The 26,333-nt window shown below is 54.1% G+C and overlaps 1 protein-coding gene across 1 annotated transcript in view; it reads left to right on the top strand.

The window, feature by feature from the left end:
* The window catches only part of BMP7 (bone morphogenetic protein 7), an 87,240-nt gene that overhangs the window by 31,684 nt on the left and 29,223 nt on the right, over positions 1–26,333 (top strand). The window contains exons 2-3 of the mRNA XM_027624209.2: positions 736–928; positions 25,313–25,461. Coding sequence (XP_027480010.1) covers positions 736–928; positions 25,313–25,461 — 342 coding nt within the window. The remainder of the gene's footprint in view (positions 1–735; positions 929–25,312; positions 25,462–26,333) is intronic.

Genomic DNA, 26,333 nt, shown 5'->3' with positions numbered 1-26,333 from the left:
GTGGGGTGCCAGAGCCCCGCCCCCCCCGCCATGTGCCAGTTTCCCATCTCCATCTTCAGTGATTTCACCTCGGTAGCTCGAAATCTGCCAAAATGGAAGTTGGTAAACACAACAGATAAGGTCCCAGAGCGCCAGTCCCTCAGTATTTACCAGCTCACTACTGGGCCAGGGCATCAGGGTTTTCTTCAAAGCCCCCATGATGATTCCAGGGTTGAGCACCACTGGGCCTCAGGGACCCCGTGACAGGCAGAGTGCGGTCCATCTGCATTCATAATAGCTCACCGTCGTCGAGTCCTCCCAGAAGCCAAGCTGTTGATGTTGTTACTTAGCTCTCCCAACAACCCGTGCAGGATGATTATCCTCATTTTTAGATGAGGAAATGGGGGTCCGGATAGATTACCTGGTTGGTACCTTGTGCAGGCCCGCTAGTTAATGGCTGGCCCTGGATTTGAACCCAGGCCTGAGAGTCCGTGACCCGGCGTCTGTCCAGGGCCTCTGGGATGGCTCGTTCAGTGCCCCACTCTTCCCAGCAGGTTGGTGCAGAGTCACTGCTCTCGTTCAAGGTGACCACAGGGTCCAAGGCTGTGCGTCTGCAGGCTGCCGTGGGGCAGCGAGGAAGGGGCAGTCAGCCCCAGGGGTCTCCGGCCGAGGGCATGCTTGGGCTCTGCGCCAGGAGAGCGAAAGCCAGTAACTAATGAGCGGTTGGTGCGGGTGTGTGCTTTCTTCCCTCTCCAGTGGAGCACGACAAAGAGTTCTTCTACCCGCGCTACCACCATCGCGAGTTCCGGTTTGATCTTTCCAAGATCCCGGAAGGAGAAGCTGTGACCGCAGCCGAATTCCGGATCTACAAGGACTACATTCGGGAGCGCTTCGACAACGAGACGTTCCGGATCAGCGTTTACCAGGTGCTGCAGGAGCACTTGGGCAGGTGGGTGCTGGGGCCGGCGCCGGGCCGGGGGCTGAGCTGCCTTCCGCTGCAGAGGACGAAGGGGGCGGTGGCTCGGGCCGGGGCCGGGCCGCTTCGGTCTGGGGCCGCCAACCACCTGCCAGGCCCTACACTGCACCTCTTCTGTCAAGAAAGTCTGTGGTGCGGGCTGCTGTTTCTTTAAACTCTCCCCGTCAGCATATCGAGTTAGGAAGAGGGGTTGGCCAGGTGAGCCCTTGTGGGTACTTATGGGTGGTCTGGGTCAGGGGCACGGAAGGCATGGGGGTAGGGAAGAGGAAGGAACATCTTTTGAGGGTCTACCTATCTCCCATTGCTCACCGTGAAACCCAGCACATGACATCAGGCAACTGGTGAAGGTGGCCATTTGTCATAAAACAGGATAAAAACCCCAACCCAGAAATAAACACGCAGAGAGAGAACACAGCCTTCAAAGAATCATGAGGTAGGGAACCCAGATCTTGTGTCGAAAGACTTGACTGTCTTGAGACCCTTTAGTTTCGAGGTCTCCTGAGAGGTCAGGAGACTCAGAGATGGGCTGGAGCTTCGAGCGAGCACATGGTGCCTTCCAGAGGTGACTGTGACCAACCCCGGTGGTGCTGCCCAGGGGCTGGCTCGAGGGCTGGCTCAGGCTGACTCTTGTCATGGCTGGATGCCATTCCTCAGTAACGAATGGCAGGAAGGTGCTGTGGGTGCCTCCTGATGGACGGTCCCAGCATTTGCAGCAGGAATGGGGACCCATTACCGCCCTGGGGAAAGAGGAGACGTCACCACCTCCTTCGGGAGCACCACCATGTCAGGGGTTGTCTTCTTAAAGACTAAGAAAACCAAGCCTCTCTTTCTGAGGGTTTCCACTGTTTTGCATTTGTTACCTGGTTTCGTATTCACGGCAGCCGTGTGAGGTGGCCACTCCTCTGGGACAGGGGGAGAGTTACAAGCTGAAAGCCAAAGGGCGTGTCATCTGCGTGCCACCACCCAGGGAGAAAGTGGCCAAATTGGGACTTGAACCCGGGCGTACCAAAAGTATTTCTTTTGAAAAGAGATTTTTGCGGAGGTAAGACACGCTCACATTGTCACATTCACAAGAGAAAAGCAGCTACAGTGAACAGGAAGGCTCCCTCCCGGCTCTGAGCCCTGGTGCCCGTCCCCCAGGCAGCTTCTGCCTCCCGCTCCTTGAAGTTCTCCACCCTGGTGGGTTCTGGGTTACAGGCAAGAGGCACATTATTTTTGTCGACAGCATCATTTCACACCGGTGCATGTCTATCAGATACAGCCCCGGAAGTAGAATTCTGGGGTCAGAGGGTGCACGTGTCAGTAACTGACTGATTTTGCTGGACAGCTGTCCCTGGAGGTTATGTCAGTTGGTACCAACAACCTAAGAGCAGGCCGATTGCTCATGTGCTCACGACATCATCTCTGATCAGACGGTTTTGGTCTTTGTCAGTGTGATGGGCGACAAATGGTATCTTAGTGCTGACTAAATTTGCATTTTAGAGCCCCCACTTGCATGCACAGCCCTACTCACCCTATTCTATGGAGAGGCCAGCACACTGTCCTGGAGGGGAGGGTACCGGGAAGGAGGGTGTGCCGTGGGGGAGGTGGCACGCGGTCTTGGCAATCACCTCCAAATCCTACGATGACCCACTGAACCCTGGCATCTGTGCCCCATCCCCCAGACCCAATTATGGGAAGAAGCATCGAGTTAATTTCGGGGGTGTGACACACGTTTGCTCTGGGTTCTGACAGATCCCCCAGGATTCCTGAACAAAAACATATGTTTGACTTTTCTCCTGAAGGCTGATTAGTAGGAGGCGAGGCAGGTACCCAGAGGCAGTTCGTCAATAGCACTCCATCGGCCCACTTGTGCAAACGCCGAGCCCTGCTCCCTCCCCACCCCTCCTGGCAGGCTCCCCACACCTGCCTTGAGTCTCCGGCAAGAGGCTTCACCTCAGGAATGTGGCTGCCCCAAGTGGGTTTGGCTGAAGAGAATGCAAGGGTAGGCTGGTGTCACCTGTGTGGTTCTTTCTCTGAGTTTCCAGAGTTCCCAGGCGGGAATGCCTTTGCCCTCCTGGCCACTGCTGTGTCCCCGGGGGTTGGCTGGGATGCTGCCGTTTCTCGTGAGGGGTGTCGCCACCCACCGGTCCCTGAGACAGACAAGCCTGGTGTGACAGGCACAGGACCTCCTTTGTGGGGGTCAGAGGCCACTGCACTTAGAGAGAGACGTGTAAGCCCAGCCATGCGTTTATCCCATCCCCCTGAGTACCCACAGGCCAGGCGCTGGCTTGGGGACTGGACTATGGGGCCAGGGGCCTCATCTGAAATGGTGGCTGAGGAGAGGAGTGGTTTTCTGGGCTGCACTAACAAAGTCCCATGAGGTGCGTGGCTTAAAACAATAGAAATGTGCTCTCGCATGGTTCTGTAGGCTGGAAGTCGGAAGTTAAGGTGTTGGCAGGGCAGTGCTGCCTCGGAAACTTTTGAAGGGTAGGGGTGGGGCTCCCTCCTGCCTCTTCCAGCTTCTGGGGGTGTGTCTGCCCATTGTCGGTGCTCTGGCTTCTAGCTACATCTGTCTGTCCACTCTCTGCTCTGTTGCCACGTGGCCCTGCATCTTCACGGGACCTTCTGTGCACCTCTCTCCTCTTAGAAGGACACCTAGGGGCCCTCCCTGCTCCAATATGACCTCATCTTACTTAACTAATGAAGTTAATCTACAGAGACCCTCTTTCCAAATACAGTCACATTCACAGGTACCAGGGGTGGGACTCGAGCGTATCTTTTTAGGGGATATACCCCAACCCATATCAGGGGCTGAAGAAGAAGGGCAGGAAACCAGGAAGCAAGGAAACAGATGAGCTGGCCTCATGAAGCGATCGAGTGGTCATGGATGACCATGGCCTTGTTGAGCTGGGGGTGTTTGAATGACAAGAAGGCTCTGGCAATGGGGCGTGGGCTGGAACAGAGTGAGTGGCAGGGGAACGGCAAAGGCCATGGTCCTAAGGCGGGGACAAGCACGGGTCGTAGGGAGGACAGAGGGACGTGATGATACCCAGACGGGGTGAGCCACTTGGTCCTTGCTTAATGGAACATGAGCCTTGGCCTCCCCAGCAGGCGGTCAGCAGCTGCTTGTCTTTCTGCCTGTGTCAGCCTGCTGGCATTGTGGGCACGTGTCCCGTCACGGTTTGAGGCTGCTCCCTCCTCAACCCTGTCTCTGTTCCGTGAGGTGCATCTGGAGGCCCTCCGGGAGGGAAGAAGGCCTGAGTCACTGTGGTTGGAAGCGGGATGGGCGGGACGGCTGTCTGCGGCTCTCTGGCAGGTGGCGAGGGTGGGCATCATAGGTTGCCCCCGGTGAGCAGCTTGGCCACAGGCCATCTCTGGGCCCGCGAGCCTTGCTTTGCGTTCCTGACTCTGGGGGCATTTGGCTTGCCAGGAGACCAGGTCCCTCGTTAGCAAATGTTTGAGTACCTGCTGTGTGCCAGGCACCGGCGGAAGTAGCCAGACCCACGCCTCTGCCCTCCAGATGACATGGCAGGTGCAAAGTATAAAAGAGGCAGGGAATGGAGGGAGAGGAAGGGGCTGCTGTCTGTAGATGTCTAAATTTCCTTTCTGTCCCTGAAAGAAGGAGGCGAGACCTTCATTCTCCAGAAGTTAAAAGGTTAAAAAAATTTTAAATTATTTATATATTTTTTCTGGGTGGGTTGTTTTGTTTTTTTAATCCAGAAGCAAAATGATTCTATTGTGTAATTCCTCAGGTGGGATAACCTAGCTAATTAGAGTGTGGATTCAAATCCAGACACTACATACCAGTGTGGCCTTGGGAAGCAGTGACCTTTGGAGTCTCAGGTTCCTCCTCTGTACAATGGGGATAATAATTGCATCTACCTCCCAGAGCTATGCTGAGGATAAAGTGGGTTAACAGACTTCCTTAGGACATAGTAAGTGCTCAGTAAATGTTCACTGTTATTAGTATCACCACCACCACCATCATCATCATCACCATCATCACCACCACCACCACCACCACCATCAACACCATTAACACCATCACTGCCATCACCTACATCATCATCATCACCACCACCACCACCATCACCACCACCACCATGACGACCATCAATACCATTAACATCATCACTGCCATCACCTGCATCATCACCACCATCATCACCACCATCATCACCATCACCATCACCATCACTGCCACCACCATGACCACCGTCAACACTATTAACGCCATCACTGCCATCACCTACATCATCACCACCATGACCACCATCAATACCATTAACAACATCACTGCCATCACCTACATCACCACCACCATCAGCTACATCATCACCATCACTACCGCCATCACCTATATCACCATCACCACCACCATCACCACCACCACCATGACGACCATCAATACCATTAACACCATCACTGCCATCACTTACATCACCACCACCATCACTTACATCATCACCATCACCACCGCCATCACCTACATCACCATCACCGCCATCACCACCATCATCATCATCACCACCATCACCACCACCACCACCACCAACACCATTAGCACCATCACTGCCATCACCTACATCACCACCACCATCACCATCACCACCACCACCATGACCACCATCAATACCATTAACACCATCACTGCCATCACCTACATCACCACCACCATCACCTTCATCATCATCATCACCACCACCACCACCACGATCAATACCACCATCATGACCACCATCAACACCATTAACACCATCACTGCCAACACTTACATCACCACCACCATCACCTACATCATCACCATCACCACCACCACCACCACCACCACCACGATCAACACCACCACCACCATGACCACCGTCAACACCATTAACACCATCACTGCCATCACCTACATCATCACCATCACCATCACCACCACCACCATCACCACTGTCAATACCATTAACACCATCACTGCCATCACCTACATCATCACCACCATAACCACCATCAATACCATTAACATCACTGCCATCACCTACATCACCACTGCCATCACCTACATCACCACTGCCATCACCTACATCACCATCACCACCACCATCACCACCACCACCATGACCACCATCGACACCATTAACACCATCACTGCCATCACCTACATCATCACCACCATCACCTACATCATCACCATCACCTACATCATCACCATCACCATCACCACCACTGTCACCGTCATCCCCACCACCATCTTCTTCACCATGATCACCATCATCACAGGGAATGCAAAGACCTTCAAAGGAAAATGGGCGTGGGGGAGGGCCAAGTTTTGTCTGCAACAGTGCTTTCCCCCCATCTCTGCTAAATGTCTCATTTTTCAGTCTCCGGTGGGATGAAGGCCTAAGCTTGTGTGGAGGTGGGGCCCTTGTTTGCATTTCCCCAACTCTGGGGGTGGGGGAGGGGACACGCATCTTCTTCAAGCTGAAGGCCTGCGGCTGATCTGATCCCCAGAGGACCCAGATCCCGTCCCTGCCACCCTGCTGTGTGGCCAGCCTGCTCCCTCTGCCGAGGGGTCTGGGGTCTTGCTGCTGCCTGCTGCCCAGCTGTGTGGAGCTGGGACATCTGGCTCTCTGGCGAGCCTCTGCCTGAGCTTTATTGGAAAGCTCTGGGGTGCCAGGGATTAGCTGGCTTTGGGTTAGCCTCAGCATCTCTCCCCCTATGGCAGACACTTCCCACCAAGTCCTCTCGATCTCTCGGAATCTAGATTAAATTCCAATAATGCGCCGAGCTGGAGGCCTTCCATGGCCCTTGGGCCCTGCTCGCAACGTGGCCCCAGACAGCTGGAGAGGCCACCGGAGCCACCCTTGGGGGGCTGTGGGACAAGTGGGGCTGCAAGGCAGGTCTAGGGATGGGGACTTTGGCTTCAGTGGCCATGGTGGGGGGGCAAGGGATCAGAGCCTTCCCTCCTCTTCTGAACCCCAGGCCTCAGGCCAGACTGGCTCGGGCCTGGCTTTACAGGGGGTCACATTAGTTAACCAGTTTCATTCATGGAAACTGGACTGGGCATTTTCCATCCTTACCCTACCCCCTCCCCGCAGTAGGTTCCAAGCTTGCTCCCCCAGTACTGCCCCATCTGTGGGGGATGCAGGTGCTCTGTGAGATACCCCTGGTGGGGGGGGGGGGGCGGCGCACAGGCCTGCCAGGGAAGCAGAACCTGCTCAAAGGGTGTCAGTCACTGCCAAGATCGATATGATGTTGGCAGCTGGATGAAAAATGTCCCTTGGTCGGTCTCAGGGACTTTGGTTGCCAGGAGGGTGACCTCAGAGTGGTCTCCGCGGCCAAGGTTGGATCAGCTGCAGCCTGAGTCACTGAGGAAGAAGGAGCTATCCCCGTGACGGGCTGGAGTGGGGGCCGAGGGGTTGTTTGCCACAGCAGCTGGCAGACGAGGAGAGGGAGGAGGCAGGCATGTACCCCTTTGTTGCCAGGGGGGCTCTGTCACCCCCCAGGCCCTCCCTGGGACCCCCCAGCGCTCCCAGCTCCTCTCCTAGCGGGGGTGTCCTGGGGCTCCTTGGCAGTGTCCACAACCCCCCTGGAACACTCACACCTGCCACAGCTCTGACCTCTCCCTCTCAAGAAGGAAGCCCAGCAGCTTCCTTGTCCTTAAACAGTTTGGTGACAAGGCTCCTGGGGATCTGGGTGAAAATGCAGTCAAGTCTGCCTTCTGCAGCGCCGGGGTGGGGGGGCACTGAGCTTCTGCATTTCTGACAAGCTCCCTGGGGATGCCCTCATGATTTTCATCCAGGGAAATGGACGAGAAGGTGCGTGGGTGCTGGGTGCAGGGACCGTCCTCATGGGAGAGTATTGACGGCTCCAGGGTGCAGCTCATGGTCCCTTCCCCAGTTTCCCTCATGCTAAGTAAAGGTTAAGGACTTGGTAGCAAGACTCTGACTTTTTTCTGACTTTAATCACCGTGAGCATGTCTGGACAGAGGGACGCGGTCACACACCAGAGCACATCCCCACCCTCTGCTCTAGGCTTGCCATCATTTGGTGCTTTCTGGATGTGACTATGTGCCAGGCACTTCTGCTTCCTATGTACCTTGGAAATGATCCTTGGAAAACTTGGTATCCCCGTTTTCCAGGTGCAGAGACTGGCTCAGGGAGAGGAAGTAACTTACCCAAGGTCATGCAGCCAGAAAGGGGCAGAGTTGGGACTTGAATTCGGGTCTCTGGGATTCCAGGGCTCGCGTCCTTGGCCATGGCGGCACCATGGTGCTTCTCACTTGGGGCTCGAACGGTGATTGTGATTCCCAAGCTCTGGTTCTCTGGTTCTCACCTTTGGCTGTGGGTTAGAATCACCCTGGGGTGGGGTGGGGGGCGGATTTTTAACTCCTTATATGTCAGAGTCTTGGGGGGCGGGGCTGGGCCTTTTTGTATAGCTTACAGGCTGTGGACTGGTGATCAAGAGCTCTCTTCTCTCTCATCTGTGAGCCATCTTATATGCCTGCGAGACGGAACGGGACAGACTCCCTCTAGTACAGGTCCCCATGTTCCCTTTAGCGTGGTTTCTCAAAGATGGCTGTTTTTCTCCACAGGACCGAGCCCAAAGTGCAGTCCAGACCCTGACTGACAGTCTCAGGGGCATGGGGAAGGGGCTGGCTGAGGGTGTGGATCCCTCGGGCTCTGGCTCCAGAGGCTTCCGGAAGCTTCCGGGAGCCTTTCTGCTGCTCCTGAAGGCCTACGTGCCTGGTTCCCCGTCTCCTGGCTTGCACATCTTGCCACTACACCTCAGCCCCAGGGCGGGAGCTCTGGTTTTGAGCTGCTTTCTCAGGAGTGGCCGATTCAGCTCCCTAGTAGCCTTTTCAAAGGGCAGGGAAGGAGCAGCTGGCTGCCTGGGCACCACCGGAGTTCTGGAAGGTCAGCAGAGAGCAGGCCCAGGGCAGCCTGGTCAAGGACACGTTGGCAGGTTTCCTTAGCGCCTTTGTCAAATCCCAGCTCGGAGCTGCTTGGGCAGGAACAGAGGCCCCCGATGCCCCCTTGGTTCCCCTTGGGATCCCTCTGTGTCCAGAGGGATCGCTCTGGAAGAAGCCTGCACGCAGGGACCACCTGCTGGGCAGAGACTGTGTCCGTCCAGTTAGTGCCGTTGGCTTCCGGTCCTGCAGGCTGAGGCTGACTGGTGGGCCTTGGTGGTTTTTCCGATCTTTGTGCTTTTGTTTCCTTCCATAATTCATCCCAAGCCTGGCTTTGCGGGGAGAGTAGGGTTGGTAGGGAATCAATGATCACAGGTTCCGTGCCTGCGACTGACCAGGTCAGTGCTTTGCAAGTGCCCGCACCCTCCCTTACTCCTCACGATGCCCTCGAGAAGTCCATATTCTCCCATTTTGCGGATGAGACCACTGGGGCACAGAGCGGTCAGATGACCCTCCTGAGGTCACACGCTCGAGGCGGAATTCAAAACCAGTTAATAAGTAACTGTTGGGGTGCTGGGGTCCCTCCTGTAGAATTCTGATGTAATTGATCCCAGTGTCACCTTGACACTGGTATTTTCTGAAGCTGCCCAGAGTGGACTTGCCCTTCCTGTTCCTTTGAGGATCTGCGGGACCTTGGATGAGTCACTTCATCCGTTCTGTGGGGGTGCAGACTTCTGTCCTGCTCCCCTCCCAGGGGCTTGAGGACTGTGCACCGTGCAGCTGAGTGGCAAGTAGGGTTCCCGAGGTGAGTGGATGGGTCCGACCGTCTTTCTGCAAGAAGACCCAAATGATGCCACCAAGGGGCACTCCTCCGCCCCTGTCCCGTTCTGATCCCTCCAGGTGGGTTTCCTGCCTGATTGCTAAGGTCAAGGTGAGCACATGTCCCCATGAAGTGGTCCCCTTGCAGACCTGCCTGTGGGTCAGGGCTGCTGCTTGTCCATCTGCGTCCATTTGGCTGATGCCTTCCGTTTCCCGGTGCGTGACCTTGCCCTCCCCTTCTTGAGGACACCTCTCTGAACAGAGAGAAGAGACAGGCCTTCTGGAACGGTGATGATGACAGAGCTAATTGCCTTGAGTACTTGACGTGCAGCACTCTGTAATCCTTCCCATCACAACCCCCCCCCCCCCCCCCCCGCCCCAGGGAGGTACCACCACCTCATTTCACAGACAGGGAAACTTAGGCACAGTGCCAGGTTGGGGATTAAGGAAAGGAAGCTTGCCTCTCCAGTCTCATCTGTTTTTCTTCCTTGGCTGACATCTACGCCTCTTCCTTTCCCTTCACGGCAATCCTAGGAATCAGGTAATAGTGGGGGAAAGGAAACTGAGGCCGAGAAGACAAAAGACCCTGCCAGCATATTCCACAATCCTGTGTAATGAAGAGGGAAAGACCGGGGGCTTTGGAGACACCTGGATCCACTCCCATCCCACCACTTGGAAGCTGGATGGGTCAGGGACCCTGGTGGAGCCTCCCCGAAGATCTGACTGGGAGCTGCAGACACCCTGATGGTTGCCCCGCGGCTGAGCAGGGACAGGTGCCTCGAGAGGGTGGGAGTTGGCTGTATTTTGCCCATTGTCCTATTCTTTGCACCTGGAGCCTGGCACACAGCAGGTGCTCTGTAAAACCTGGGTGTGTGAGTGGAGGAAAACGTGTCCGGCCTTCTCCTAGGGCGTGGGCTTCCTGAGTCGTGGGACCATGGCTGCCTTTTGCCTGCAGGTATCCCCAGCTCCGAGGCAGGGCCTGGCACGAAGATTCAAGGGACAGCCCTGTTGTCTGAGTGAGTGGCCGCCAAGGAGGCCCGGTCCGGCCTCGCACTCTCCCAGCTCCTCCAGCCTTGGACTGGTCCGTTCCAGCAAACCTTCCAGTGTGTTCTCTCTTCCAGAACTGAAACTTGAGAAGGCCTTGTTTGCAATCTTTCTCTGGCATTTGAGCCCAATTTCCAAAAAAGTGAAAATTGCCCATAATTATAATACTTTTCGATCTTAGTGAAGTTTCCCTGTGATGATTATAATTATATTATTTGGAGCTGTGTGCCAGTGGGTACCCAAGGGTGGATTGGTTCTCGTCTGCAAATAGGGGAAATGTCAGCATGTGTGCTGTGGCCCTGGGTTTCCTACATTGGAATGAATTTCGGGAGAATGGCTTTCACATTGGGGGCTGTCTGTATAACTTGATCTGGCGCTTTAATTCCAAAAGCACTTCATACTTGGACCTCTGCTCGCCTATAGGAGCCTGTTTTTCCAAATGTATTAACATCTGTGTTTCATATCAGGGCCTGTAATTGCTTTAGCCTTTTTGGCAGGAGACAAAGAGAATTAATATTTTTCAATTTGGTCGTGAGCGGTCATCTGTAGCTGGGAAGAAAAGGGCCTGCTCAAATATGAACTCAGTGAGGATGGGGAGGGCAGGCTCACCAGGAATATGATGTCTTAAAGGAATCAACCATGCTCGTGGAAGTCCTTGGTTGTTTCAAGTTCATGGCGAAAGTAGGCATCTGGGCAAATGCTCAAAGTTCTTGCAAACACTGGTTCTTCCTTCCTTTGTCTTCTTGCCAGCCTGTCAGCACCATTTTCTTCTCCCAACCCCCCAGCACTGCATAATGCCCGTGGCCTTCCATTTTGCCGCTCCAGGAATGGAGGAAGGAAAGCCAACAGCCGGCCTGCATTCCCCCTGCAGGATCCGAGGCAGGCATTGCTAATGGATTGCAGCACTCCCTCCTGCCTGATCCCCACCGGGCTCCAGGCCATGAGGCAGCCCCTGCCGGCTGAGTGAGTTGCTGTAGAGTGAAGCCTGTGGGCCACTGGTTGCAGGTCAGGTTTCCTGGAAGCTTACCCCAAGACAAGGATTATGTGTGCAAGTGAGTAATTAGGAAATGTTTCCGGCACAGGAAGGGGCACCAGGAAGTGGGTGGGCAAAGGCAGACGGCCAGGCCACTGAGAGTCTCAGTAGGTTGACTTTGGCTCCCTCATCCTGCAGGGCCTTTGGGAGACAGAGTCGCACCCCTGACCCCCAGTCAGGGCCCAAGCGGCTGACGTGTTTATGCCACCACCTCCATCAGTAGGCTTGAAGGCTGGGTCTCTCAGGCTTGGCCAGACTGATATGCCGCGGCGTCACTGCGGATCCCTGTGTGAGCTGGGCCATCCTGGGCAGCATCCCTGGCCTCTATCTGTGAGATGTCACTGCCACGCGTCAACAGCCCCAAATATCTCCAGATGTCATCACATGCCCCCCGAGGGCAGAATGGCCCCTGGCTGAGAAGCACTGGAGTGGAGGGAGGGATGGCAGCCCCCAGACACTCCCACTCTGGATGCTGATGGGTGAAGTGGGTGCTGGCATCTGGGAGGGAGGCTCCCTGGGGGCTGTGGAGCCACCTAGGAGGGTCTGAGAGGCTGGGGTTCTGGATAGGCCCCAGGGGGTGCTGCTGGCTCTGACGTACACTCGGAATAGGAAGGTCGTCACCATCCCTGTCTTCTTCCGACTTTCCTGTTCACCTTGCTTACCTCTGGGCACCCCCGAAACACTGCTCAGTGCCTGCCACGCGCCTGCTCACGGGTTCTATCGGTCCCGTGGTCTGGGATGGTGAGGCCCAAACTGAGGTGTCCTCAGAACCACCTGGGAGCGGGTTTAAAGAGAAACAGAGGGGTGCCTGTGGGGCTCAGTCAGTTAAGCGGCCGACTCCTGAGGGCGGCTCAGGTTATGATCTCAGGGTCCTGGGATCGAGCCCTGTGTTGGGCTCTGTGCTCAGCAGGGAGTCTGCTTCAGCATTCTCTCTCCCTCTCCCTCTGCCCCTCCCCCTACTCACTCTCGCCCTCTCTCTGAAATAAATCTTTAAAAAAGAGAGAGAGAGAAAAAAACCCCAGAAATTCTCATTTGTAACCCCAACAGTTCAGGTGTTGAGACTAGAAGTCTTTGTGTGTATTCTTTTTATTTTTTTAAAATCTTATTTTAGAGAAATTTTAGGTTCACTGCAAAACTGAGGGGAAGGTACAGAGGCTTTCTCTTATACCCCCTGGCCCCACACATGTGGAACATCTCCCAATTATCAACATCCCCAGCCAGGGTGGGACCACTGTTACTGTGGATGAACCCACATGGACATGTCATATCTCCCCAAGTCTGCAGTTGGTACCAGGGTTCACTCTTGGTGGTGTCCATTCTATGGGCTTGGATAAATGTATAATGACTTGGGCCCACCATTATGATGTCATCCTGAACATTTTCACTGCCCTAACAATCCTCGGGGCTCTGCCTGTTCATCCCTCCCCTCCCCCAAACCCTGACGACTCCTGTTTTTTTAATTGTCTTTATAATTTTGCCTTTTCCAGAGTGTCCTATAGTTGAAATTGTACAGGATGTGGCTGTTATTATTAATTGTTAAAAACAAGCACCTAGGACTGGCCACATCGTTTGTGAGACCCGGTACAAAATGAAAATGTGGGTCTACTCGCTAAAAATGTACCATAGATTTCAAGACACTGATGGCAGAGCATTAAACCATCCACAGAGTCCTTCTGTGTGTGGGACCCAGAGTGACGGCACAGGTCACGTGCCCGTGGAGCTGGCCCTGCCGACACTCTGGGTGTGCATATCTGTTGATATCTATATTCAGATGGATACCTTGCATCTATACCTTGAAATCCCAGTACTTTAAGTCCAGGGGCATGCCTTCCACAGTCCAGCTCCAGTCTCATTTCCAGCTGTCTCCTGTACACAGATACATAGACACACACACACACAGAGGCATGCACACACACACACACACAGGCATGCACACACATGCACACAGGCATGCACATACACTTGCACACAGGCACACACACAGGCGTGCACATACACACAGGCACACACACACACATAGGCATGCACACACACAGGCACGCACACACAGGCATGCACACACGCACACACACACACAGGCATGCACATACACATGCACACACGCCCACAGGCATGCACATACACGTGCACACACATGCACACACACGCACACATGCACACACGCACACAGACACGCACACACAGAGGCATGCACATACACAGGCATGCACATACACATGCACATACACGCACACACAGGCATGCACATACACATGCACACACATGTACACATGCACACAGGCATGCGCACACACACATACACACACAGGCACGCCCATCCACAGATGCATACATATGGGTATGCATATCTGTTGATATCTATATTCATGACATAACATGACATATGACATGCACACAGACACACAAAACACACAGACATATACACAGACACACATTGATGCACGCACACACATACACACGTGCCCTCTGGTGTGGCCAGGTTGGCATTTGCATACCCCTTTGCTCTGGAAATACCTTGTTTTCTAGCCCCTGCTTTTCTCATCCCATCTCCCTGTTTGTCCAGTCTACTCTAGTTTAATTCCCACACCTATACCCCCAAACCAGCTTTTTAAAAAAATATCACTTACTTTTTATTAGTAGACTTTTTTTTAAGAAGTTTTAGACATAGAAAAATTGAGAAGATAGTACAGAGAATTCCCATACTCACTGTACCTGGCTTCCCCCATTAACATCTGACATTAGTATGGTGCATTTGCTATAAAAAATGAACCCACATGTTGATGCATTAGTATCATTAACTCAGGTCAGTAATCTATCCAGATTCCTTTTGTTTTTGCCCTCATGTCCTTCTGCTGTTGCGGGATCCCATCTGGGACACCACATGACTTTTCCTTGTCGTGTCCCCTAAGGCACCTCTTCCTATGAGTTTCTTAGACTTTGCTTGTTTCTGATGACCTTGCCTTTCAACCAGCTTTTCACAGAGTGTTTGTACATAACCCTTTCCCACTACTGCTAGTTTGTCTCAACCCTACCTACTTTATTAGTATTATTCTTTAAATCTGACTCTTTTTGTAGTTTTCTATTTTCTTTGTCTTTTATTTTTTAAGTTTATTTATTTCAGTCATGGCTATACCCAGTGTGGGGCTCAAACTCACAACCCCGAGATCGAGAGCCTTGTGCTCCCTCTGAATGAGCCAGCCAGGTGCCGCCACAACCTTGCCTACTTTAAAATCTAACTCAAACCCACCACCATGGCACAGTCTCACTGTCTTTTGAACCTGGACAGCTGGGAGTCAAGATCACTAGGTCCTCAGCCTGGAGCACCTTGTAACTTTTGGGGCTTTCGACCACCATCCCTCCAGTGCCTGGCATAGAGCAAATGGTTTTGCTTCTTGAGTGAAGACTAGATTGTAAGAGCCTTTTAAGGAATAGGATTTCTTTTTCTGACTCTTCTTTAGGGCCTAATTAAGGACTCTTGAAAGATGATACCTAGGTCCAAAAGCAGACTTCTTTTTTCCCCTCAACGTCATGGGGTTGGGGATTTGCACTCAACCTTTGACTCAGGGACTGGGCCCACGGGTGGGGGGCGTGGAGGAGGGAGGGCAGGGTGCTTTGTGAGGCAGGTGGGACTAAGAGTCAGAACCAGGAGCCTCCAGAGAAACTTATTGTCAAAGGAAAGGAAATGGGGATTCTCCTTGGAAAGCTTTTGCTAACAGTGTCCTGCTTTGGATCCCTTTCCCATCAGGGGGCCCGGGGTGCATCTCCAGACCCTGAATTCCCAGGAGAACCTGTGACCCCCACCGTCTTGCTTCCTGGGCAGTAAAGGGAGCTGCTTCCTTCCTCTTCATCACTGTCTTCTCTTGCTGGCCCATGGCCGTGGGTGTCCCTGCCCTGAGTCTTTCTCCTCCAGCCCCTGTTGGCCACCTCGGAGAGGGATGATTCCTGCCGTGTTGGCCTCACCAGCTATGGCCTCAGACAGAGCCTCTGTCCCTCCTCAGTGAGGTGGCCGCAGACCTGGATGCTTCCGCCCAGCACTGACCTCTCCTGCCCGAGGGTCTTCTCTGACCCTGGGAATGTCTGCAGCCCATGGAGGAGCCAAGGCTCCCGGGAGCAGCCCTCTGTTGCTGGCAGTCAGGGACTGGTAGATAGATCCTGAACCTCCTGTCACCTTGGGAAGCACTGCGCGGAGCGGTGTTCACGCGTCCTGGGGGCCCAGAGGGTGTTAGCCCCAGATGCGCACAGTGTCCTGTTTGGGCTTTTTCCCATCCCTGCCTCGCGTTCTCCCTCAAGTCCAGGTGGTTCCTGGTGCAGGGGGGGGGGGGCGCCTCTCAGGCTACTTGCATTTAAGTCCTTGACTCAGGATCTGCCTCTTGGGGGGGGTCCCCAAAATATGACGGAAGATACGACGGGGTGTCCAGCTGGCAGGGCTGTCTGGGGGCTCGGAGGCGTGAGGCCCAGCGAGCTGTCTCCTCAGCCTTCCCTCTGGCCACCACTCTTCCGTTGAAGGATCCGCGGTCAGAGTGAAGTCTGAGACACACCGCCCCACTCTGCATCGAGGCGCTCTGATCTGACCTTTGTTTCTGAAAACCCTGAACTTGGCGATCATGATCCTTGTTTCTTCTACAAACCCAGCTGAAAGGCTCACTTCCCTTCTCCGTCCACTGCCTGCTTCACTTGGCTTTTCCGCCTCTGGGTTTGGAATCTTAAAACAGCCTGTGGTTCTTTAAATAAAAAAAAAAAATAAAAAAAAAAGGAAGAAGGAAAGAAAGGTAGGGAAGATGACCCAGCATGAAAGCTGTGTTTGTGTTGGTTTGTTTATTCCTTGAGTGTGCGTGGAAGAGGCAGCATTGACCTCATTCTATTTTGGTCTGGTGCTGGAGGAAATGGGGCAACCAGGGAAAGGCTCAGAAGATGAGTCTGCCATCCGTGGCGTCTCGCCCGCCCACCTCCACGAGGCCAGATGCACGCAGCCGCCCAGCAGTGGGTTTCCAGAGCCACCTCTGAAGCCCCACGGTGCTCCCCAGCAGGCCCGGTTTTTCTGCGCCGCCCCCCCCGCCCCCCGCCGAGGCCTTTCGGTGACTGATGTCACCAGCGTGGCTTACCTCTTGTCATTTGGTGTCGGTGTGCTTTGTGCCTCGGTTGAACAGAGTGACAGGGCCTCCAGTTTCCAGAAATTCGGGAGCCCAAACCCTGGAACTGGAAGCAAAGGGGAACAAGAGTTTGGTCCAAACGTAAATTTGCCGTTGGCTTTCTTCCCAGCTGCGGCTCCCTGTCCGTCTGTGTCCTCGTGCCCTCCTGGTCCCCCGGACACATACCGATAAAGGAGCTGGTGCTGCTGCTGATGAGGGCACAGGCGTGGAGGAGGTGAAGCCCACGCCCCCGGCAGCTTCCCGCAGGGGTCTGCTCGGGTCATCCAGCAGTCCCCCCGAGGACACAGGCAGGCCGGGAGGGTGGGCTGTGCAGGGCCTGGGACTGACCGGTGGGTGGGGCCGGGCACCCCCAGGGGGCGCCAGGGTAGGAGGGACCAGTGGGCCGAGGCCCTGGGAACTGGGGATGAATCCACTGCTGGAAACACTAGAGTCATTTGAAAAACAAAAACATTCGCTTTTCCTCTTTAACTAACACAGACTACAGAACGTGATCCAGAAACGCCCGTGGGCTGGTAGGAATGCTCTGAAGGCACCAGCACGTTCGGCCAGCAGGTATTTGAGACCTACTGTGTGCCACGCTGTGTGCTAGGGGCTGGGGCTATATTAGTGGCCGGCGAAACAGGCCTGGCTCTTGTGGCCCTAGGAGCTCAAAATCTGCTCGGGAAAGAGGAGAACCCAAAGAACTCTGCAAACAAATTTAAAACACCAGCCTGAGCGCTGGAAAGGAGAGGCTCTGAGCGTGTCTAATGACAACGTGCCCCTCAGGGTGTTGGTGGAAGCTTCCCTGGGGAGCTCAAGGAGGAACAGGTGTGGTGGAGATGAAAACACCGGGACCAGTGGTGCGGGTGGCAGCCTGTGGTCGGCTGCGGCCCCGCACAGACGAGAGCTCCACTCAGACCTCCTGATTGTTTTCTTCTGCTGGTTGCTGTATCCCCGATAGGGGAGAACCTTCTATTTTTAGCTCTGCTCCTTGTCCACCTCCTGCCCCCAGGACCCATGTGTACACACATGTTTGAGAGCCTCTTTATCACATGCCAAAGCCAGAGTAGACATTTCTTTGCCGCAGGACTTCTCAGAGCCTTTAAAGAGCTAATGCACATTATGAAATTTCTCAAGGAGCAGTGATGTGGTGCATTCCACCCTTATTTGAATACAGAGCCTTTTGATTTTTGACCCTCTCATTTTCCTCTCTTGGGTATTCAATTAATGGAGGCAGTTCTCGAGAACTTGGTAAAAACTCCAAACGCTTCCTCTTGCAGATGGGGAAACTGAGGCCCTGACCTTAATGGCTGCTGATTTGCTTCCTGACTTTTGACAACAGGGGCCTCCTGGACTATGGACAGGAGTGTTGTTGACCATCCTGTGAATGCCCAGGTGAAGGGCAGGGGCGGGAAGGGAGGAGGGAGAGAGAGAGAGAGGCAGGCAGACAGACAGATGGTCCTGGGGTGGGGAAACCGTGGGCTAGCAACTCATGCTCTGGCCGTGGGTGGAAGGTATCATGCTTCTTTGTGTGTTTTTCCACCTTCCTCCCAAATGACTTAATTTTAGCCTTCCTGGATATGCATAGTCTTAAAGAAAGTGTGTTTAAAAAAAGCCTTGGACCTCCCCGACTTCATCTTCCTGTTCCAGGGATGCCAGGGCCTGTTCGGGTGACTTGGTAGAAGGGCAGGGCATTCCTGGAACCCCAGGTGGGGTGCTGGGGACCTGGGGTGGGTCCTCCCCAGCCTGGGGCTCTGGAGGGGCACTCCCCGCGGCACCACGCCCGACTTCTTCCGTGGGCCCTTTGATCTCTTCCCGGCTCCCCTGTGGGCCTGGTGTTTGCGTGCTGGTCGGACTCCAGGTGCACGGGGGCTGCTGGCTTCCCAGCCTGACTCATCCTGAGCTGAGCAGCAGCATGCCTGCTCCCTGTCTGTGACATCACGTTAGCCGGGAAAGCTGGGGGTTCCCCGCCGCGCTCACTCTTGCTCTCTGTCTTCTGGGGGCACGTTCTCCAGGTCCTGCAGCAATTCACAGTGTGCAGAGTTTTAAAGTGCCCAACCCTGTAGTGTTGCCGAGAGCCAGAGGGTGGGGGTGAGGGTCAGAGCAGGGGAGAGAGAGGGGAGTCTGCAGGTTACCCCTGCTGGAGACTCTTCCCAGCTTCCCCGTTCTCTTCGGCCCAGAAACTTCCCATGGCTGCAGACTCCCCTCGCCTCTCTCATCTTGGTTTGCACAGTCTGTTCTCCTCTGCTGGAATGCCCTTCCTGCCCTCCTGGCTTCATTAACTCTGCCCATCCCTCTGACCTGCCTCAGGAGACACTTGAGTGCTTTTCCTTCCTCTGCTGCCCCGGAGAACTCCTTCCTCACCTCATGCCCCCGGATCGGGGTCTAATAGCCTTCACTGTGTGATGCATTCAACTTATCTGGAGTCAGAGCTCCATCTCTGGCTGCTCACAGAGCACCTGGGACCTAGGGGTGTTCAGGGTTGGTTTCAGCAATGAAATTCCATTCGTTCCTATGGCTGTTGTGACAAATCACAAATTCTGTGGCTTGACACAGCACCCATTTGCTATGTTATGTCTGTGGAGGTCGGAAATTCTAGATGGATCTCACTGAGTTAATCTGAAGGTGCGTCAGGGCTGAGCCCCTTCTGCATGCTCCAGGGGAGAATCCGTCATTGCCTTGTCTTCTCCAGCTTCCAGATGCCACCCCCATTCCTTGGCTCATACCCTCCGGCTAGCAGTCACATCCCTGTGACTCTGCTTCTATCCTCACGCCTCTGTCTCTGTCACCCTCTGTGCCTTATAGGGACCCTGGTAATGACAGGGCACCACCTAAATCACATCTGCAGGGTGCTCTTGCCTCGACAAGTCACAGGTTCTGGGGATTAGGATGTGGACTTCTGGTGTGTGTGTGCGTGCGTGTGCGTGCATGTGTGTGCGTGCGTGCGTGCCTGCGTGCACACACACGTGTCATTCTGCCCACCACATAATCTGAAATTCATTTCTCTTTCTTTGATGGGGTCACTGGGCACGGAGCCAGCCACATTCTCCTGGATTCTCTCTATGCCCTCTAAGCCCTGGGAGGATTCCTGGCTGGGGGTCCCAATGGGAAGGGTGGCTCTGTGTCGCTTCCTGTCTGGGGCCTGCCGTTCACTGGCTGAGGACACTTTCTTAACTCATCTGCACCTCCACTGTCTTGTCGATAGAGCGGGGCTCGTGACCACACGTACCCCGTTGGAGGAGGGAGGATGAGGTGAGAGAATGTCACTCCCTCGAGCTCGGTGGCCCAGGCCTTAGTGTTTTGGTGCTGGGACCCCTAGCTGCCGGCTGGGCCTCCTGCAGAGACCCTGGGTGCCTCCAGGTGTGGCCCTTCCAAACCCCAGCTCCCTGAAGGCGATGGGCTGTGTCTGAGGGAGCCCGGGGCGGGGGGCGTGGGGGACGACCGTTGAGCCGGGTCTCAGGCTATAGGATGGCAAGCGTGTTCTCCATCATATACCACCTGAGACAGAGGCCCAGACTTGGCTCTCCCCATGTGGCCACCAGTGGCCCATGCACAAGGTCTGGCCTCCCGAGCTGAAAATTAAAGCCGTGGGAGTAGATTTCCAAGGCCCCGTTCAGCTCTTAAGACCCCAGATCGCTGGGACCTGCTGGCAGAAGGTGGGAGGAGGCATCGTCCCCACATGGCTGTGGGGTGGGGGCTCTCTGCAGTGATGAGGCAGTGGGCACTGGGGGGGGGGTGCAGCTGGGCTCTTGTTTCCAGGGAAGGGGGCCTGTGAGGCTCTGGAAAGCAGCTCTCGTGGTGGCGTGCGGTCCTCTGGCTTTTCTCTGTGGGTTAGATTTCAGCTGGTTTCCAGGGTTGTCCCCAGGAGCAGGAGGCCGCCGGCCCCAGCACCACCCTGTTCCCAGGCTGGTGGTTAAATATTAACACCCCTCCGTGCCACGACGCTGGGGTCACCGGCGGTTCACACCTCACAGAGAGCAGGGCTTCGGGGCAACCTGGGTTTCAGGAGGGAGCAGTTGACCTTCGGGGTCTTGCTACTGCTGCTTCCATTGGGTGAAGCAGGAGAAGGTGAGGCAAGGCCACGTTTGCGTCCCAGCTCGGAGGCCCCTCCGTGAGCCTGGATGAGCGGGCACGTCTCCGCACCCACGGAAGGGGGCTGAGAGCCAGACCAGCCCCCTCCCCTGGGGTCGTAATGCGGATCGGGTAGAGCACGGGAATAGGCTGTCCCACGTCGGTCTTGCCTTTTTCAGAAATAGAAGGTGCCGCTGCATTGGGACGCTATTGATGAACACATGCAGAGGGGGGAGCACATCTTATTAGCATAATGGCTCTATGTTCTGTATTTTAGGCTTCGGTGGGCTTTATCCATTTAAGAAAATAGAGCTTTATTAAGACATAATTCACATACTGTACAATTCACCCTTGTAAAGGGTACAGTTCAGTGGTTTTAGTCTATTCCGAGCTATGTGGCCATCACCACTATTCCACATTTTCATTAGCCCAGAAGGAAACTCCGTGCCCATTAGCACCCACCCTCCCCCCGTGTGCCCCCTCCCAGCCACTGGCAACCACTAAGCTTTCTGTCTCTGTAAATTTGCTTCTCTGGACATTTCATATAAATGGAATCACACTATATGTGGTCTGCTTTCTTTTACTCGGCCTAATGATTTCAGGGTTCATCCATGGAGTAGCAGGTGTCAGTGCTTCGTTCCTTCTTACTGCCAAATAATTTCCCGTTGTGTGGGTTTACCATACTTTGTTTATCCATTTAATCCATGGATGGATATTTGAGTTGTTTCCACTTTTCGGGGCTATTATGAATAACGCTATGAACATCTGTGTATAAGATTTTGCGTGGATCTATTTTTCATTTTTCCGTTGGGTAGTAAAATCACCTCAAATGGTAGCTCTGTGTTTCTCCTTTTGGGAAACTGCCAGACTGTTGTCCAAAGCAGCTGCACCATTTCCCATTCCCATGAGAAGTGTATGAGCGGCCCAGTTACTGTGAATCCTCATCCACACTTGTTACTGTCTGTTTTGGTTTTAGCCATCCTGGTGGGTACACAGTGCTATCCTACTGTGGTTCTGAGTTGTGTTTCCCTGGCGACTGACGATGCTGGTCTTCCTTTTCATTGGCTCACTGGCCATTCATATATCTTTATAGAGATGTCCATGCACATTGGCCTTGTCCATTGTTGGAGGCCATGGTGGACTAGCTTTTCCCACCTTGTCCGCTCCATTTTCTTGACTAATTTGTATAGACAGGAATTGTCTGTTGATAATTTGGTGATTTTGGTAAAAACACAGTACAAAGCCATTTGGGAATTGGGGGGGTGAGAAAGGCTTTTCATTTGTTTCAATTCTTAATGCATGTTGTGTGGCTCAAATTTTCTATTTCTTTTTTTCACCATTTTTTAGCATTTCGTATTTCTCCAGAAGGGTACATGCTACGCATTCTGTTTTATGACACCTTTTCACTTAATACCCTATCTCCCCCTCATCAAGAAGTGTTGATTTGTATGGAAGTTTGTGCACACCCCCATGTTTTACCAGTGTCTCTTGGTAGATGGTTTTCAGTTTTTCTGCAGTAAACAGTACAACTATGGTTTGGGTTCTGTCTCTGTGATGGACAAACTACCCACAACATAGTGTAAATCGACAGTCATTTTGTTGCTCAGGAATTTGGGCAGGGCTCAGCTGGGAGGTTCTTCTACTTTCTACAGCGTTTACCGTGGTCACTGATGAAGCTGGTGGCTCACCTGGGGGCTGGCTTGGTTTCTTTCTCTCTCTTTGCTAGACCCTCTTGCCCCGTGGTCTCTGCCCCCTGCCATGCAGTCTCTCTCTTTAGCACAGGAGTCCAATTTCTTGATCCATGGCTAGCTTCCCAGAGAGCCAAAACGGAACTGCTAAGCCTCGGACAGAGCGGGGCCTCACTTCCACTGGGTCCTACTGGTCACAGCAAGGTGCAAGGTCAGCCCGGACTTCAGAGGTGGCGAACAGACTCCACTGATTTATGGCAGAACTGCCTGTGGGTACCGGGGTGGGAGGAATTGTGGGTGGCCCTATTTGCAGAAAGTCTACGACTCTGAACATCCTAGTATACTTGCTGGATGAACTTTGGAGTCAAAGTGAACATTCTTTGAATGGGTAAGTGGTCTATTGACTTGTGGGTTTTGGGGAAGTCACATAACGTGGGGGCCCAAACAGATCTAGCAGGGAATGTGCACCAGTACCTGTATGCCTTGTGTAACTCTAGAGATGCCCCGGGGAGCCTTGAGAGTTTGCTGCCTAGCTGGTCTTCCCTTGGGTCTCTGCACTTGCTGAAGAAGGTGGCGTTATCCCCATTTTACAGAGGAGGAAACTGAGGCCCAAGAATCAGCTGGCTCGACCTACTCTCCTCTCTTCCCCACCCCCCAGATCTCATACCTATCTTGTATTTTCTCTGCTCCACACAGCATTGTGACAGTAATAGGCATCATGCAGGATCCAACCATCTCCTGTGTCTCTTGTCCTTTGGTGAGAGGTGAGTTAAGGAAGTGACAGGGCTCACGTGCTCAAGTTCGGGGGTCAGACTCCCGATGCTGTGGAAGTTCTGTCCCTTACAAGGTCACTGAGTGCAGACAGTTGGCTTCACTTCCCTGGAGCCCCCCGTCCTCATCTGTAAAATGGGAACCACAGTCTTACCGTTGGGGACCCTGGAGAATTGACACGAGGGAAGCACCTGGATTTCCAGCAGGGCTGAGGGTGGGGGAGTGCCGTCGGGCTCCTTGGCGGACCGTCACCCTGAGCCTTTCCCGCCTCTGCTCGCGCCGGGCTGGGTCAGGGAGGCCAGCGTGTTCAAGGTAAATAGCATGTCACAGATGTCCTCCCCTGCGTAAGAACCACTGTGCTCTAATGAGATGCTCAAGGTGGCAGCTAAAAGAGCCCACTCTCCCACCTGTCCCTGTGGACTTGGTGGCAGAGTCATTTCTCCATTGCCCTCTTCGTGTGGGCCAACCTCACGCCCGGACCTTTGGGGCAGAAGCAAAGCCCGTGTTAGCATCCTCCTCTTCCCGCCTCGCCAAGGCTCTCCTGCCCCGGTGCCTTTGAATACAGCTCTGCCCCTTCCAAGCAGGCCCAGAACAGACCGCAGACCGAGGCCGGGGGGAGGGGAGTTGGTGCATTCCCGCTGATTCACGGGATGAGTCAAGGCCAGCCGGTAATATCTGGTGCTCAGTGTCATGGCCTGTAATATTTGGTATCGTTTGGCAAGATGTTCACTGTTCGAGGGCCCCAAGTTACTATTCGTTGCTTTACTGCCCATAAGGGCTTATCCAGATACCTGGTCACATTTTCCTGCAAATAACACTTTCCAGCAAAGTCACCACCCAGGTTGGTGACTTCTGTGCTGTGGTGTGGACGCTTCCTACCAGGGCCCGGGGAGCCTGTCTGAGCGGGGGAGCTGTTTGGATTTGGAGTGGCGTTTCTTCTCTGTCTGCTGTTTGTTGCAGACTGCTAACTGGTTCCTTGACGGTGTTGGCGGCGCTCCATAGCCAGGGCAGTCATCAAGGCAAACTGGAGACGGGGACAGCAGGAAACTCTTGTTTGTCAGTTGAAAATCTGTGCAGACATCCCCCAAACCAGTTCTGGAACTGCCTGTCCAGGGACCCAGGGAAGAAGTGGAAGAGCGGTGGTTGTGAAAGACCGTCTCGTTATTATTCCGTTGGGACAGGACGGTCCAAGTTAGGGTCTTCAGTATCCTCTGTGGCTCTAAAAAGCCATTGTTGCTTCTATCATCTTCTGGCATCTCTCCGTGTTGGAGAGGGGAGTGAGCTCAGAGGGGCTGGTGAGGAGACAACGCACTGTCTTGTGCTGTAGCTACGTTTTGTTGGCTAGGAGATCCCCAGTCATGGTTCATTCGGACACATTGCATGATATAATTCGGCACTTTCTCAATCAGGTTTTGGCCATTGTTGAATACCACCTAAAGTGAGATCGTCAGGGACGTGGATGCAGATAACCCCGCTTTCTGTCCTGTGGGCCCAGTGATGCTGCCCCATCCGCGCCCTCCCATGGCCAAGGGCTGGGCATCCCCTTGACTAAGCCAGCTAGGTTCTCTGCTCTCAGACTTTGGGATGGAGCGATGCCTAGAGAGAAGCGGAACCCAAGTTCCCGCCTTTGACAGCTGTGCTTGATGAGACAGCCCTGCATCCTCACACCTGCCTTGGCTCCTGCTCCATCTGAGGCTGGTTCTCCAGCCCCGTGTATGCCTGTCTGAGGACCCATGACTCTCCCCATACATCTCCAGTGGGTTCTGTGTTCAAGGAAATTTGAGACACTGGCTAAAATTACTGATTTATTTTCTGCGTGCCTTCTCACAAGTCTTGTACACACGAAGGTGACTGGCAAACGTCAGTGTGTTACGGCATGCGCAGAATGCCTGCTGACCTGGGGCCTGTGTCTCTCCTCTCTTGCAGGGAGTCAGACCTGTTCCTGCTGGACAGCCGCACCCTCTGGGCCTCGGAGGAGGGCTGGCTGGTGTTCGACATCACTGCCACCAGCAACCACTGGGTGGTCAACCCACGGCACAATCTGGGCCTGCAGCTCTGCGTGGAGACCTTGGACGGTAGGTCTCCGGCCACCACCCCACTGGTTCCGACACAGCCTGTGTTCCTGGACTCACATAGGAGCTCAGCAAGCTCATGCTTGTTTCCATCAAAACAGGGCCCCCCAGCCCCCACCAGCCAGTACTCACTGTCCAGCCTTTTGATCCCAAGCAAAAATAGCACCTACCCCCTTTGCAAGAGAAGATTACACAGTTGGCCATAGCCCAGTTGGGTGAGGCCTCATTGCACAGAGTGAGGCCCTCACCAGCAGGGTTGGCATCTTCTTGGAAATGCAGGCCTGCTACGTTAGAACCAGCACTTTAACTGGGGCCCCAGGTGATGGCTGAACACATAACCATCTGAGACGTGCTGACCCAGGCACCCCAACCTGGAGACACAGGACATCCTGCGTGTCCCGTGCATGGCAGGGTGTCTAACCAGCATCCCTGGCTTCTACCTACTAGGTGCCAGTAGCATCTCCCAAAAATGTCTCCAGATGTTACCAAATGTTCCCTGCGGAGCAAAACTGCCCCTGGTTAAGGACCACAACACTGGTGCAAGGAAGGCCTGAAGCCCCTTCCAAGTGACCCCAAATGTGGTTCTGAGTCCCAAATACTTGGAAAGTCCACTGTTGGCCTGCGCCCCCCTGTGCCTCCCACTCACTCTCTGCCGGGCGTCCACCTGCTCTGACAAGCGTGGCCAGAGGGCGAGTGGGGACCGGGGTGGGGCTGCTTGTGCACACGCCTTCCCCCAAAGCGTGTTTCTTATTAAGTGGGGGGTGGCTTTGGAGTGGGTAGCTTCTTCCTTACACCAGCTTTCGGGAAAAAAACCCCAAACTAGAAACACATTGATTTTAGAATAGGTAAATACTTACCAGTGGCTTAAAAGGCAA

Source organism: Zalophus californianus, chromosome 8, assembly GCF_009762305.2.
Source record: "Zalophus californianus isolate mZalCal1 chromosome 8, mZalCal1.pri.v2, whole genome shotgun sequence".
NCBI classification, from domain to species: Eukaryota; Metazoa; Chordata; class Mammalia; order Carnivora; family Otariidae; genus Zalophus; species Zalophus californianus.
The sequence above is the reverse complement of the archived record's forward strand: the minus strand, read 5'-3'. Positions and strand labels throughout refer to the sequence as shown.